The 14,606-nt window shown below is 40.4% G+C and overlaps 1 protein-coding gene across 4 annotated transcripts in view; it reads left to right on the top strand.

Annotated features, from left to right (window-relative positions):
• LOC145358158 (neuronal calcium sensor 1) overlaps positions 1–14,606 on the top strand; it is a 132,874-nt gene that overhangs the window by 41,638 nt on the left and 76,630 nt on the right. For all 4 annotated transcript variants that reach the window (XM_080211877.1, XM_080211875.1, XM_080211878.1 and 1 more), the window contains one exon: positions 6,318–6,342. In XM_080211877.1, coding sequence (XP_080068003.1) covers positions 6,318–6,342 — 25 coding nt within the window. The remainder of the gene's footprint in view (positions 1–6,317; positions 6,343–14,606) is intronic.

Below are 14,606 nucleotides of genomic sequence, written 5' to 3'. Positions count from 1 at the left end.
ACCTGACGAAAGAACAGCGTTCCGAAAGCTAATGGCGTTTACTACCAAATAAACCTGTTGGACTTTAACCTGGTATTGTGAAAGATTAGGTAGACAGGCTTGATATCTCAAAACTGCCAGCAGAGAGAGGACTCTCTGCACTGTATCTTCTGCAGTGCATCTTCTGCACTGTAGGGATTCTATGAATCCAAAACTAACCCCACTGCGCCTCAGCCTTGTGGTTTGCCAGTGCTGTTATGTTTGAAGCAATTTGCATTGGTTCAGTTATGGTAATGTCACAAATTATGGAAGTCTGCTTTGTTATTTCAAGTGTTCTTGTTTAATGTGAAAATTTCTGATTTCACAAAGCAAAAACACTGAGGGCCCTATTTTACCATTTTGATTCCAAGTGCTTGGCGGACTTGAAACTGGGAGTATTTCAGATCCAACTTTTAGGCTTGGTCTCAGGTGCTCCCATACGCATTTTGCCTGAAAAAATATCAGCGATTCTGAATCATGCTGCACAAGCCAATGGGTGGGGCTTAACACGCAAAACCCTGCAGTTCCGATTGGAGCCTCCAGCAGTGCACGCGCAAAAAAAATGATAGAATGCTATTCCCCTGCCTCATCCCTCCTGGGCCGAATAATGCCTCCTCTTGGCCCCCAAAGACATTGTCCCTACCCCCACAACATTACTAACCCCCTTGTCCCTCCACCCCCTCGCTTCCCAAACGGAGGAAAGAAATTTAGAAGGCAAACTGAAAATAATTACCAAGATCTAGGTACAATATGTTTGGAAATGGAGACATTTGGATACCAAACAAAATTGGACAGTTGAAAATATCTGATGAAATCTGACCATTATCATTGGCGGAGCACATTGTACGGGTCAGATGCAAATTTACCTAGGGAGTTTTTCTAATGTTGAGCACTCGCCGTCTTAGCTGGAGCTGTCAAAAAGGATTTGTCATGTAAAGTGGAGGAGACATTCCCATAAAAGGGATAAATAGATGGTTAGAATGGAAGCTTTGGATTCGGTTGTCAATGGAGGTTTGGAAGACATGGCTTTATTCTATTCTAAGAGTCAGGATTAAAAATAAGAACCTGGAAGTTCTAACTGTCAAAACTCCATTGAAATCCTTGGGTAATAATCGTATGAATTGAATTATATAAATGTCAAAATTGAGATAGAACTCTTTTCTTAGACAGTAACATGTTTCTAAAATGATAGCTACATAATTTCCTGACCTTTGCTGTCTTTCCAATGATTCATGCCACTGAGTGCAGAGGCAAGCAGCAGTGCTGTATTTTGAATTTACATAATCCTATACTTTATTCTTTGTCAAAAAATGTGTGACTAACTAAATTCCTATAAAGTGTCAGCGCTGTATTGTGCTCAGTAAATTGATGTGGTCTGTGAAGCTCAGTGCTGAGGGACCAGAATGCATGTTACTTTTCTTTGGCAACAAGATAGATTCATCTGTTGCAGCTGCATCTCTGATCACTATTTTGCACAAGTTTGTGGGAGTCTCTGAGATTAGTTTAAAACTTGGGTAATAATAATGTCAGTCTCTTATCTATGGACAGAAATAATTATTTGGCCCTTGCATGTTAGTAAAATCCTTATCACTCGTCATCACATAATTCACTTGCACCATTCTCGATCTATCGTTTTTCCATTTTTCACTACCACACTACGAAAATGTATTTTATCAAAGGTCTATATAACGTGCAATAAAAGCATCTGCAGCATGTTAAAAGGCAGTGCACATTTTCAGGGCTGACATTCCGTTCTTCCAGAATCTTTCAGCCAAAATGTGAGAATTACTTATTTTAATTGGTAATCGTTTGAAGGATTATGGGGAGAAGGCAGGAAGATGAGGAACCTATCAGCCATAATCGGATGGCTGAGTGGACTTGATGGGCCGAATGGCCTAACTCTGTTCCTATACCTTATGAACTTATAATTAACTCCGCTCAGCACTGCAATCTCATCCTAGATCACATGCTAATGTTCCACACTGGAGCTGAATTCTCAATCTTGACCATTAATAAGTCAAGATGATGCTTGGAGGCTGTTGAGAACTGGGTCACTACAAATGTCCTGAACTTGTGTAATTGCGCTTTGGGCACTCATGACCTCCCACACACACACCAATCAGCAAAGTGAGGATAATATTGGATTCTGCTATAATGCATTCCACAGTCACATACTATGGGGGTGTTTTCTTATCCTGCCCACCTTGGGAACCATAGGAGGTGGAGGGGGGGTTGGAGTAGGGGGCAGACCATTATTTAAATGGTAAAAAATTGCAGCATGCTGCTGTGCAGAGGGACCTGGGTTCCTTGTGCAGGAATCAGAATTTTCTGATTTTGGAGTGGGAGCGGCCAGAAAATCCCGCCCAACGTCTTCATTCTCCACATATGTGAGGTTGATAATTAGATTGCACTACCTGCAGAAATTTGCAGCAGAGAAGAGATGGAAACTGGGGAAGTTAATTTGGCAATGATATTTACTTTAAATGATAAAATGCAAGGCCAGTTGAAGACAAGTAAGTTAGATTTTTATTATAGATAAAATATAGATGTACTTGTGTTTTATTACATGCACAGTTGTAGAAATTGGTAAAATACTGACTGAATGGTTGGCTGGAAATGTTTATAGAGGAGGAAAGCTGATAAAATAGGGTGAAAAAGCCTATGAAAACAGGTGCATTTATTTCCAGTGTTGTCCTTATCTATTTTTCCCAGATTTAACTGTGGTATCCACTGTTTCTATGTTGAGAGGAACAGACAGCTAAGACATCCAAAAATAAATCTGTGTGTAGAATAGCTCTGCTGAGAGGCAGCTGTGGGAATAAGAGCCATATTCATCTGCCCATGTGAATTACTAGGCTTTGGTACAAAAAATGACCTGAAGACTGATGGCAAACTGCTGCTAGATGGAGGCAGAGATCATTGTTTTGCATGCTTTTGTCAGTTCTGATAACCAAAAAATAAACACCTCTGTTCCTGGTAGTTCCATTTATTACATGTAGTATATTATCATAGAATCCCTACAGTGCAGAAGGAGGCCATTTTGGCCCATCTGGCCTACACTGACAAACAGGCCCATCTGGCCTACACCAACAAACAATCCCATCCAGGCCCTGTTTGCGTAACCCCCTTATTTACCCTGCTAGTCTCCTGGACACTAAGGGGCAATCTAGCATGGCCAGTCAACCTAACCCACACATCTTTGGACTGTGGGAGGAAACTGGAGCATCTGGAGGAAAACCCATGCAGACAGGGGGACAATGTACAAACTCTAACAGACAGTGACCCAAGGCCGGAATTGGATCCAGATCACTGATGCTGTGAGACAGCAGTGTTATCCATCATGCTGCCCACATTATGTTCCTGCAAACTAGTATATTTGAATACTTCTCACATTTGCAGTTTCAAAATTTGAAGAGAGAATATTGTCCCTTCATTAGGTAAACCACCCTTAAAATACCAAAGGATGAATTATGGATTACTGTCGTCAGAGGGCCAGCAAAGTTGAATGTAACTTCAATTGAAGCCAAGAAGCTAATTTGCCAATTGTAACTATGTTACTATTTGGGACCATTAAATAGAGGTGCATTGTGGCCCTACAAACATAATGATGAAGGGAAAAAGAAAAGTTGCATAACTTTTTCCCCAATGGTCAATAACCATTGGTGCACCAGATCTAACTGGTCCATTTTATGCTGTAGGGGATTGAACATCCACTATCCTTGGATTAGCCCCAGTTTAAAAATAACCACTAGTTCCTTTTTTTCAATGCCAAGCATGAGGAGGCAATGGTGCCGTGGTATCATCATAAGACTATTTATCCAGAAACTCTGCTGATGTTCTGGGGAGGTGGGTTCAAATCCCACTGGGAGATGGTGGAATTTGAATTCAGTAAGAAATGCCTGGAATTAAGATGACCATGAAACCATTGTCGATTGTTGGAAAAACCCATCTGGCTCACGAATGTCCTTTAGGGAAGGCCAATTTGCCATCGTTACCTCGTCCTGGCCTATATGTGACTCCAGAGCCACAGCAGTGTGATTGACTCTCAACTACCCTTGGGTAACTAGAGATGGGTAGTAAATGCTGGCCAGCCAGTGATCCCCATGTCCCATGTATTGAATTAAAAAAAAATTCTCTTGCTCCTTCACCTTCACCTCCTGTTTTTTCCTAGTTACAAAAGAAAATGTGAAATTGAAATTTACACAGAACTGATTTTCAGGGAGATGATTGTTTCCCTCCTGTCAATATCTTGTTCTTAGAGCATCCTTGAAGGCTGATTACATGCATAAAACAATACAAAGTCCTTTCTTTGCTTGCAGTTTCAAACTTCCACCTTTTTGCTCAAAGAAATTTCTATTTTTACCTCAGCCCAGAGTCAGAGGCGAAAAATGCCGCAATTCGGGTGATGTTTCACTTAATTTTTTTCACTGCCTTTTTTCTGTTTTTTTCTCTCATTGAAGAAGAAAAATTAGAACAGTGTTTTAGGTAATTAAGCATAAGAATGATCTTTGCACAATGGCCCTCTTGGCAGTCATTTTGTTTTCTTGGAAATAAACATTTTGAGAGTTTGGCTGTCCAACAATTTGAAATGCCAAACAGTAATTTGCAAAATTGGACAGGGTTTTGTTCTAGTTAAAGTTCTAATATTTTTTAATATTTCCAACTAATTCTGTTGATTTTTTTCCCCCCCATTGTACCCCTCCACAATGGTGATATGGCATGTGCTAGGAGTGAACCCAGTTATAAATGAGGTTGTACTCTTCCCTTGACTGTGCAGTGAATGAAAACCTGATGCATGAGAATTCTAAATTGTGATTCAGTTGTGGAAGTTGAATGCTGTTGACCATAAATGCACTTTCTTCTGACAAAAATAACAAATCCTGCAATTGAATAAATTATTTCGGTCACTCCCAACTCCACTGATGCATATTCGGGGCAGTGTGATGGCACAGTGGTCAGCACTGCTCCCTCAGCGCCAGGAACCTGGGTTCGATCCTGGCCTTATATGACTCTATGGAGGTGGCACATTCTCCCCATGTTTGTGTGGGTTTCCTCCTCGTGCACCGGTTTCCTCCCACAGTCCAATGATGTGCAGGTTAGGTGGATTGGCCATGCTAAATTGTTCCTTAGTGTCCAAAGATGTGTAGGTTGGGTGGATTATTCATGGTAAATGCGTGGGGTTATGGGGAAAGGGCAGAGGGCAAGGCCTGGGTGTGATCCTGTTTGGCGAATCAATGCAGATTCAATGGGCTGAATGACCTCTTTCTGCACTCTGAGGAGTCTGTGATTCCATGGTATTAGTAAAATCCAAAAATTACGTTGCTTCCGTTGAGTGTATTCCTTTCTCTTGCCTTTCACATGATCTGAACTGGGCTAAGCATCTCCTAAACCAGAGAGATATGTGGACCTGAGTTCTGCTTGTAATGTTAAGCCTTTAAAAGGCTTAAGTTTTAGATCACATAATTGCTGCATCTGAGTTTGCCAAGCTGTCTCTCTTTTTCTTTCCAGCAAGGCCAGCGTTTTTAACTGTCCTGAGTTGACCGTGACGGACTTTGTGCAGACAGCAGAGGACAATGAAGGTGCTTTCACAGTACTGTTAGGTTTACTCCTTTCAGTTTTGGTATCTTGTAGTATGGGCTTTCCATAATTCTGCAGTTTAAAAATATCATCGCAATTTCTTTCTCTTTACTCAAGGGTTGGCACTGGCATGCCAGCATGAATTAGTTAAGAGGATGTGGAGCGTCAGCAGGAATGAGGCAGGAAGAAGAGTGTGTTGGTGCCACTGTGATACTTCTATCAAAAATATTAAAGCAATTTAACAAACTGTATTAATTGCAGTGAATACTAATATATATTTGCAATAGGTTGAAATTTCTCCACACAGTATGAAGGAAAATCACATTTTTTTGGCCACAATCTTTTTTGTACCTGTGATAGAAATTTAGACCTATTTGATACTTAAGCAGTGATGAGGCTGTATCTTGATGTATTTACGTTGCAATTGCATTTACAAAATTTACAATTGACGTATATGGGCTAATGTGTAAAATGACAACCTCCAGCTCCAAAAGAGTAACTGCAACTGATAATTAAATCCGCTATCAATGTTTCATGGTTTGAAATGTTAATTTTCTCTTTTACGTTTAAAAGTAATTACGACAAAGATACTTACTGAACAGAATGAAGGGAATATTCTCAGCGTGTCATGGGGAGAGGTGTTCTGCTATCCATTTCCATTTATGTTTGTATGTATAATGTAGACTATTTGTTAAATCTGATAATTATTTTTTCTTTTGCAGTTACTGAGAAAGAAGTTCAACAGTGGTGAGTGCAGTGTTCCTAATCCTTTTAAACAGGAAACAAATGCTCTTTATCAAATGTACAAGCCTAATGAGAATGCCTCCTTTGCTGTGGTACTTCAGATTATGGATTAGGATGGCTTCGGGTTTTATAACTTGATTGTGCTGAGCTAATTGATCTGAACCAGTGTGATGAACACTTCAAATACCAATGCAATATAAGGAATAGGCAAAATCAGTCTGCGATTCTGCTACTGATATCTGTCTATGCTTGGTTGAGAATCAACAAAAATGAACACTGGGCCAAAGATGTGCATGTTAGGTAGATTGGCCATACTAAATTATCCCTTAATGTCAGGGGGGCTGACTTGGGCAAATGCATGGGGTTATGAGGATAGGGTCTGGGTGGGATTGTGGCCTGTGCAGACTCGATCGGCTGAATAGCCTCCTTTTGCACAGTAGGATTCTAGGAAGACTGGTTTGATAGCCTCTGGCTGAAACTCACTTTCTATATAGGATGGATTCTTAAGTGATGTGCCAGAAGTTATCTCACGTGTGTCTCAAACCAGGTTCCAGTGGGCATGGGTCCACAGCATCCCATTTTGTTGTCCATTTTTTTTTCAGAAGTTGTCAGTTTTGTCATTGATAGAAAAATTCACATCAATGAGCAAAGGATGCCATTCCTCAGTTGGAGTTGGCATATTTTTTCAGTAAATGTGCTACGTGTGATTTTACAGGGTGCCCTAAAAAGAAAGTTGCCGAAAACTAACATCTTTACCATCACTGAGCACAAACTGAGGTTAGAAATTCATTTGGAGCCTTGAATATCTGCCTACTTCTTTGATATCAGTAGCTCAGGTTTTGATATGCTGTTAGTATGCACAGAATCAGGAAACCAACAGTATTCAAGATAACAGTTTACAATGTTTCTTTTTCAATATCATTAACTGTAGATCAGTTGCAAGTTTTTGTTGATGTGCTGTCCAGACTACAAATGGTGCCATTGGCATGTGGACTAAGGAATGATTGAAGGTAGTATTCATTTGGACCAGTGATACTGATCACCCTGCTGCCAACTGATACAAGCATTTCATGATCTTGGCATCCAGTTAATGTTATAGCAAATGAACAACTGTGAAAGTTTTGCCAATGTTGCAGATGCATGAAAAGAAAGTAGCAGGGAAATGGAATCAGGATGGTGCAGCGGACAAGTACGGGGGGGAAGGGTTTGGAGACAAGTTTCCAGGTTGGCCATTGTTACCCCAAGAAACAGTCCTGTCTGTATGGCTAGGAAGGAACGTAGTTAACATTTGCAAGAGCATTAGAGGTAATGTTTGGAGGTAATAAGACTCATCTTGTGAAGTCTTACTGATGAAGAAAATATTGTATGTGTCAGGCTGCAATGAGGAAAATGCACCAAGTGAAGAATGACTGATGGATGTGCATAAGGACATTTAGGTGAACATTTCAAAAGATTAATGCAGAGATAATCAGGTTTAATCAGGCCTGTAGTTGACATTTAATTTCAAGCTGTTCACCCATTACATTATTATTGTGCAGTGAAGTGGCGCAACAGTTCTTGCTGACTTTTATGTCTATCTTCTGACTAACAATTAGTACCTTCGAGTTTTTTGCAAAAAAATTCTCAGTTCAGCCATTTTGTCAGAATTTATAAAATTTTGTAAAGCTTTCTTGCTTTTCTTTCCTCCAAAGTCAGTGCAGAGTTTTTGCAGTCAAAACCTTTAGTTGCTTCATGTTTTCTTGTTGGAATAGTGTGTTTATTGGTGCTTCTAAAATTATAATGAACACCAGCAACGTATTTCCAATTCTTTGCATCTAGTTGGATATTCCCAATAGTAGATTAGAAATGCTTGCAGCAGGTTTCCCAAACCATTTAGTTGGTTAATCAAGCAAGTAGCTTCAGCCATGCAGGTTAAGTACTCAAATATCCGATTCATTGTCTCTGCTCAGTAGGCTGATCTCTGACAGCATGACACAAGACAAAATTGATTTTGGTGGAGAAATATATCAGCCAAAGTTTCTGTTGCAGTTTGTTATCTAGTAGCCCACACTTGGAGGTAAAGCTATAAGGGCATTAGTAGCTCGAAGACTCGCACCATTTTTGTCCTCTGAACAGTTGCAGACAATATCGAGTAGTCTTATAGTTATTCCTGGTACAGAAGGAGGTCATTCAGCTCATCTCATTGATGCCAGCTCCCAGCAGAGATATCCAGTTAATCCCGCTCAATCCCCGTAACTCTGCGAGTTTATTTAATAGAAGCACCCATCCAATTTCTTTTCAAAATTACTGATTATTTCCTCATCCACCATCCTCATGTGCTGCAAGTTCAAGATCATTTCCACTCGCTACATGGAAAAGTTCTTTCCCATATTCCCTCTGTGTCTCTTGCCCAAAACTTTGAATCTGTGTTCCTTCGTTCTACCACCATCAGATAACAGGGGCAGTTTTTCTTCTCTATCGTATCTGAACCTATTTTAATCTTGTACACTTCCAGCAAACCTCCCTCGCTACAAGGACAACAACCTCAGCTTTTCCGACATAAGCTTCTGATTGAAATCCCCCATCCTCTGGACCATTCTGTTAAATTTCCTCTGCACCCTCACAACAACCTTCATGTCCTTGCTAAAATGTGGTGACCGGAATTGAGCGCTGGCGTTGTTTTGAGAAGGAGCCCTTTTAGTCATGCCAAATGCACCGCAGCATTGTCAAAATCAGTGATTTGATTATCTTTGTCATGGAAAAACTGGCATATCAAAAAAAGGTTGTCAAGCTAACACAGCATGTTAACTGACATAACTGGAGTTGTGAACTGACAGGAAGTTGAAAAGCAACAGCTTTTATCGTAAGGATTTGTTTGTTGGTTTGCATTGTATGGAAAGGAAGGAGAGAAAATGTGATGGCTTTCAACGAGATCATTAAAACCACAACAACCAGAGACAGAATGATGTGAAATGTGCTTTCCTCTGTTTCAGTTAATTGCAGTTGAGTGGTTTTGAGGTGGTGAAATGGAAAGCAGCCACTTGTCGCTACAGTTTAGTGACACCAATGAATAGGAAATTCAACTTAAATGTTGCTGAAACATTTTAATTATTCTTACAATAATTTTACAATACATTTCATTTTATTTGAAGTGCACAGTGGCATGTTCAGAAGAAAGGTATGATTTTTTAGGGCGGCACAGTGGCATAGTAGTTAGTACTGCTGCTCCACAGCACCAAGGACCTGGGTTCAATTCTGGCCTCAGGTCACTGCCCTGTGGAGTTTGCGCCACAACATTCTGTGCGTGGGTTTCCTCCCATAGTCCAAAGATATGTGGGTTAGGTTAATTGGCCATGCTAAATTGACCCTAATGTCGGGCTTAGCTGAGTAAATGTGTGGGGTTATGGGAATAGGGCTTGGATGGGATTATGATCAGTACAGACTTGATGGACCGAGTGGCCTGCTTCTGCACTGTAGGGATCCTATGATTATTATTTTACTGCAAGTCCATTCACAAAAGGCCTAATCGTGATCCAATGTTTTGTTCAAACAGAAGGTGATGCTAGTAATTCCCAGTCTGAGATTATGCTGATTTGTGTCCTTTTACTATTGCAACCAGCTATTACATGTAGAAATAGTTCAGTTTTTTTCCGTGAGGGCAATCCCTGATCCAGAGTTCAATGCAATAATATTGTTTCGGTTCAGAAGGATTTGCAAAGGAAAGAATCTGTTGAATCAGATGTGTGGTCAAGAAATTCTAGCAACCCTCCATGCCTCTGCCAGTCTAAAATCTTCAGCTTTGTATAATGTAAAGACGTTCTAAAGCATTTCTGCACCTACTGATTTACTCAACCCCCACCTTCACCTCTGAAACCTAAGACCTCAATAAAACAATTACTCTCTCTCATCCTGGTTATTTCCTTGGGTATCATATCCACCATCATATCTGCTCCCTCAAGTCTGAAAGATACAGACTTGAAAGGAGTCACCCACCACCCACCCACCACCAAATCTGGCTGGATCATATTAACTACTCTTGGGTCATGCTATCATCTATAAAGTTGCTCACTATTCCAGATTGTCCTGGAATAAAAGGAAAATCCATGGTTTCTTGTCTCTACTGCAATCTGTCTTTGATGCTGTCCCCCATTCGCTGCACCCTCTCACCCCAACAATGCGAGGAACTCATGGATTTCTTTGTTACTAAGATTGAGATCATCCAATCAACCATGTCTCTCCCTTTCACTAGCCCCTCTCCTCTGGATAAACTTCCATTAATACTCCCCCTACCCTAGCCCTGAAATCTTTCTCTTTCCTTTGTGAATTGTTTGAAGTCATTTTGTTTGTGAGATCCACTTCATAGACACACACAATGTCTTGACTCTAAATGTTAAGAGAATAGGTCCATAATACCCTGGATTCCCCCTCTCATTTTTCTTAAATAGAGGTGTGTGTAGTTTTCCAATTTGAAGGAATGGTCCCCCAACTGAGCCCTTTGAAAGATTATCGGTAGATATCTTGTCTCAGTGGAAAATCCAAATGGTGCCGTTCTGTGCTATCATTGAGCAGCAGCAGTTGGGGAACTAACTAGAATGGGCAACAGATTGCAATCATCATTTGGTCCCAGGAGAAAGGTATTGAAGCCCAAGATTGCCATGATCACATTGAATGGCGGAGCAGGCTCGATGGGTCAAACACCCTTTTCCAACTCCTCCTTCTGTTCTTGTATGTGTTCAGTAAATTATACATTTGGGCACTCTCTCCTGACATTTTCCACTTTAAACTTCCACAACTGTATTTATAAATGAATTCACTGTGTAAGCTAGTCATGATGTATTGGCACCCTCTTGCTTATTACTTATCCCTTCCATTGGTGCAAGGGTAGAATTGCGGCATGAAAAGTCTACATAAGCTGTTTTTAATTTTAAATGTGCATGTAGGAGTTTATAACAGAAATACATGAAAAAATAAAGACATCAATTATTTTAAAATGGGATGAAATCTTGGCTCTGCACCCTGTTCTATTATTGCCTGCCCTATAAATACCCACTTAATCTGAAGAACACTGCCGTAACAACTCAGCTACAGCATTGTGGTAGATGGCAAGAATAACTCATTTTACTGAGAGATCTTAGTTAGCTTGGAGCTAGCTGCAATGGAGCCATGGCGATGGAACTGTGCAGCACTTGTATAGGTTTTGTGTTATACAGGAACCATGTGTGGAAGTTTGCATTGTAATTGCAAATATCTGCTCTGCTCTGCTCTCTTCACCTAAAGTAGTGGTAAAATTATTCATTTAACATACAATTCCCTTGCCTTTCTGTCCTGTAACTTCCCATTCTTCTCCTGAAGGCATTGATTGAGTATAATTTGATTTTTCTCAGAAAAATTTGAAGTGCTGAATGGGTGAGAAAATGATAGTTTTTTTCGCTCGTTTTTCCAGTGAGGTGAGTGGAGGTAATTTACAGCATACTGTGAAATACAGAAGCCATAATGTGATTCCTGCCAGTAGGGAGAATGGGCAGTGCCTGTTCACGCTGGAAGCTGACTGCAGACTGCTAGGGGTGCCATTGTGTGTCCCCAACCACCCTGGGGGCTTCAGTGGCCCTGTTAGTGGGGACCATTTGTGATCCTTGCTGGTGAGGGCGTCCACCAGCGATGTTGGAAAGGTAAGTGAGCCCACAAAGGTAACTGTTGCATCACTAATTATATTAAAATAGGCTAATAAATATTTCAGTCAGTCTTGTGCCCTTTTGTGGGCATGAGGCTGATTTCACCAGCAGAATGGGGCCGACAGAAGAGGTGGGAAATTGACTGGGAGCTTGATTTTTCACTCCTCTCTCAAATTTTTTTGTCCCGCTACACTACTTGACTAGCACAGTAGGGTGGAAAAATCCTGCCTATCATGTGAGCCTAAACATGCCAATTGTGTGCCATTCAAAGGGAAATGGCAGCAGTAATACAACACATTGACACACGTCCCGCAGTTACTCAATGACCCAGTCAATTTTCCACTAGTGTCTATTAGGTAATGAATGAAAGTTATCTGAAAAGCACTTTTTAAAAAAATATATATCTCAATTTAAAAATCAGAAACTCTGCAGACTCATTTTTAAGTATTTACTACTAGCCAGATCATGAAGCCCTGTGAGATAACTTGGGTGGAATGTGTTGGAAAGCAGCAGAAGGAAATTAGAAAGAGACTTGGGTGAGAAAGTGGAGAGTTGCTGAGGGTCTGGCGTACTTCTCTTTTGCCACACCTCAACGCATACCACTGCTGTCAATACAAATGCCCTGGGGTTGGTATTTGAGTTACGTTACTGGCTGGGGAGATGTCGAGATGGGAAAAATATCTCTACATTTTAATCATTGTCCCTGCATGACTGGAACAATATTCTATTTACCTTGCACCTCGAGTTTCAGACTTTGGATTTTGAGAAAATTAAGTTTTAAAATATATTAGCATTATTGAGTTTTATGGGTAATTTGATTCACTCATCTTGAGAAAGTCTATTTATATTTATAACTATAATAATAGTTCATGTTAGGATGTGAAAGATTGGAAAAGTTGGGACTGTTTTCCTTGGAGAAGTGGAGGTATTCAAGATCATGAGGGGCCTGGACAGGGTAGGTAGGGAGAAACTGCTCCCACTTATAAAAGGATCAAGAGCCAAGGACACCGATTTAAAATAATTGGCAAAAGAAGCTATGGCGACATGAGGAAAAACATTTTTGGACAGTGAGAGGTTAGAACCTGGAATGCATTGCCGGAGAGTGTGGTGGAGGCCGGCTCTACTGAGGCTTTCATGAGAAGATTAAAAAGAAAAATGTGCAAGACAGTGAAGAAAAGGCAATAGTGTGGCACTTGATGAATTGCTCCTTCAGAGGGCCAACACAGACATGACAGGTTGAATGACCTTCAATCCATGATTCTAATTTGATGATTTTGTTCTAGAAATGTTGAATAAATCAGTCACTTGCTGAAGAAGAGTTAATTTTGTGAGTTAAGATATTTATAAAGATCGCAGACAGGAATACCTGTAACAAGGTATTTGAAGGACCTTTTTTTTGGGCAAAGGATCTATTCTCATGATAAAGGTCATCATCAAAGCTGAGTTCTGCCACCTTTTCTGTATTTAAAATCTATCTTGTGGTCGAATATTCAACCCTGATTAAAGATGTATATATTTTTTTGGAAAAGATCTGCACGTCTGTGTTTATATAGATTATAATGCTGTATATGAACTCCATTAAGCAGCCAAACTTAAGTTAAAAGACTGAGTTGGATCCACTAAAGAGCAGGTCTTTAAGATGTTCAAACTTTTTGTCAAAATGCTGATCTTTTATTACCTGCTATAAATGTGATTACTTTTGTCCTGACAATTTTTTTATTCTTTCATGGAATGTATGTATTGCTGGCTAAGCCAGCATATTTATTGTCCATTCATAACGCCCTACCACCTTCTCAAGGGCAATTATCTTCTTGAACTACTGTTGTGTGGTGTAGGTACAGCCACAATGGTGTTTTGAATGGATTTTTAGTATTTTGAACTGGTGATAAGAAGGGATTGGCCTTCTTTTCAAGTCAGCATGGCATGTGACTTGATGGGAAACTTTGCAGGTGGTGTTCCCTTGCATCTGCTGCCCTTGTACTTCCAGATGGTTGAGTCGCACGTTTGGAAGGTGCTGTTGGAGGAGTGTCGGTGAGTTGCTGCTGTGCATCTTCCAGATGGTACCCACTGTGTGTTGGTGGTGAAGGGAGTGGATTTTGGATGGGGTGCAGATCAAGTGGGCTACTTTGGTATCAAACCTCTTGAATGTTCTGGAGTTGCACTCATCCAGGCAAATTAAGCGTATTCCATCACACTCCTGTGCTTTGTAGATGGTGGACACTCTTTGGGAGTCAGAAGGTGAGATACTCTTCACAAGATGGATGGAAGATTTGAGAGATGGAGGAAGAAAAGTTTGGGTGTGAAAGCCTATGCTATTTCCATTTAAATGCAAAAAAAAGCCACTTAAAGTGGACTTACATAAACAGGGTGATTGTTTCATAAGGATGAACTAAGCTAAAAATCGATTTTTCCTTAATGTATTTCTCTGGAGCAAGCTGATCGATTAACAGGTTATTCGGACCCTTTTAAGGCAGATAATTGCTGAACGGTTGGTTGGATAGTGAAACCTGAGAGATGGAAATTCTACATTTAAGCCTCCCTAACCGGCTAATCCCTCTCACCTACCCACATTCTACTTGGCTCTCATTAATCAACTTCAATATTTCAGCTGACTGA

Source organism: Carcharhinus amblyrhynchos, chromosome 25, assembly GCF_965287045.1.
Source record: "Carcharhinus amblyrhynchos chromosome 25, sCarAmb.v2.hapA, whole genome shotgun sequence".
In the NCBI taxonomy this organism is placed as follows: Eukaryota; Metazoa; Chordata; class Chondrichthyes; order Carcharhiniformes; family Carcharhinidae; genus Carcharhinus; species Carcharhinus amblyrhynchos.
This window is presented reverse-complemented; position numbering and strand designations above follow the sequence as displayed.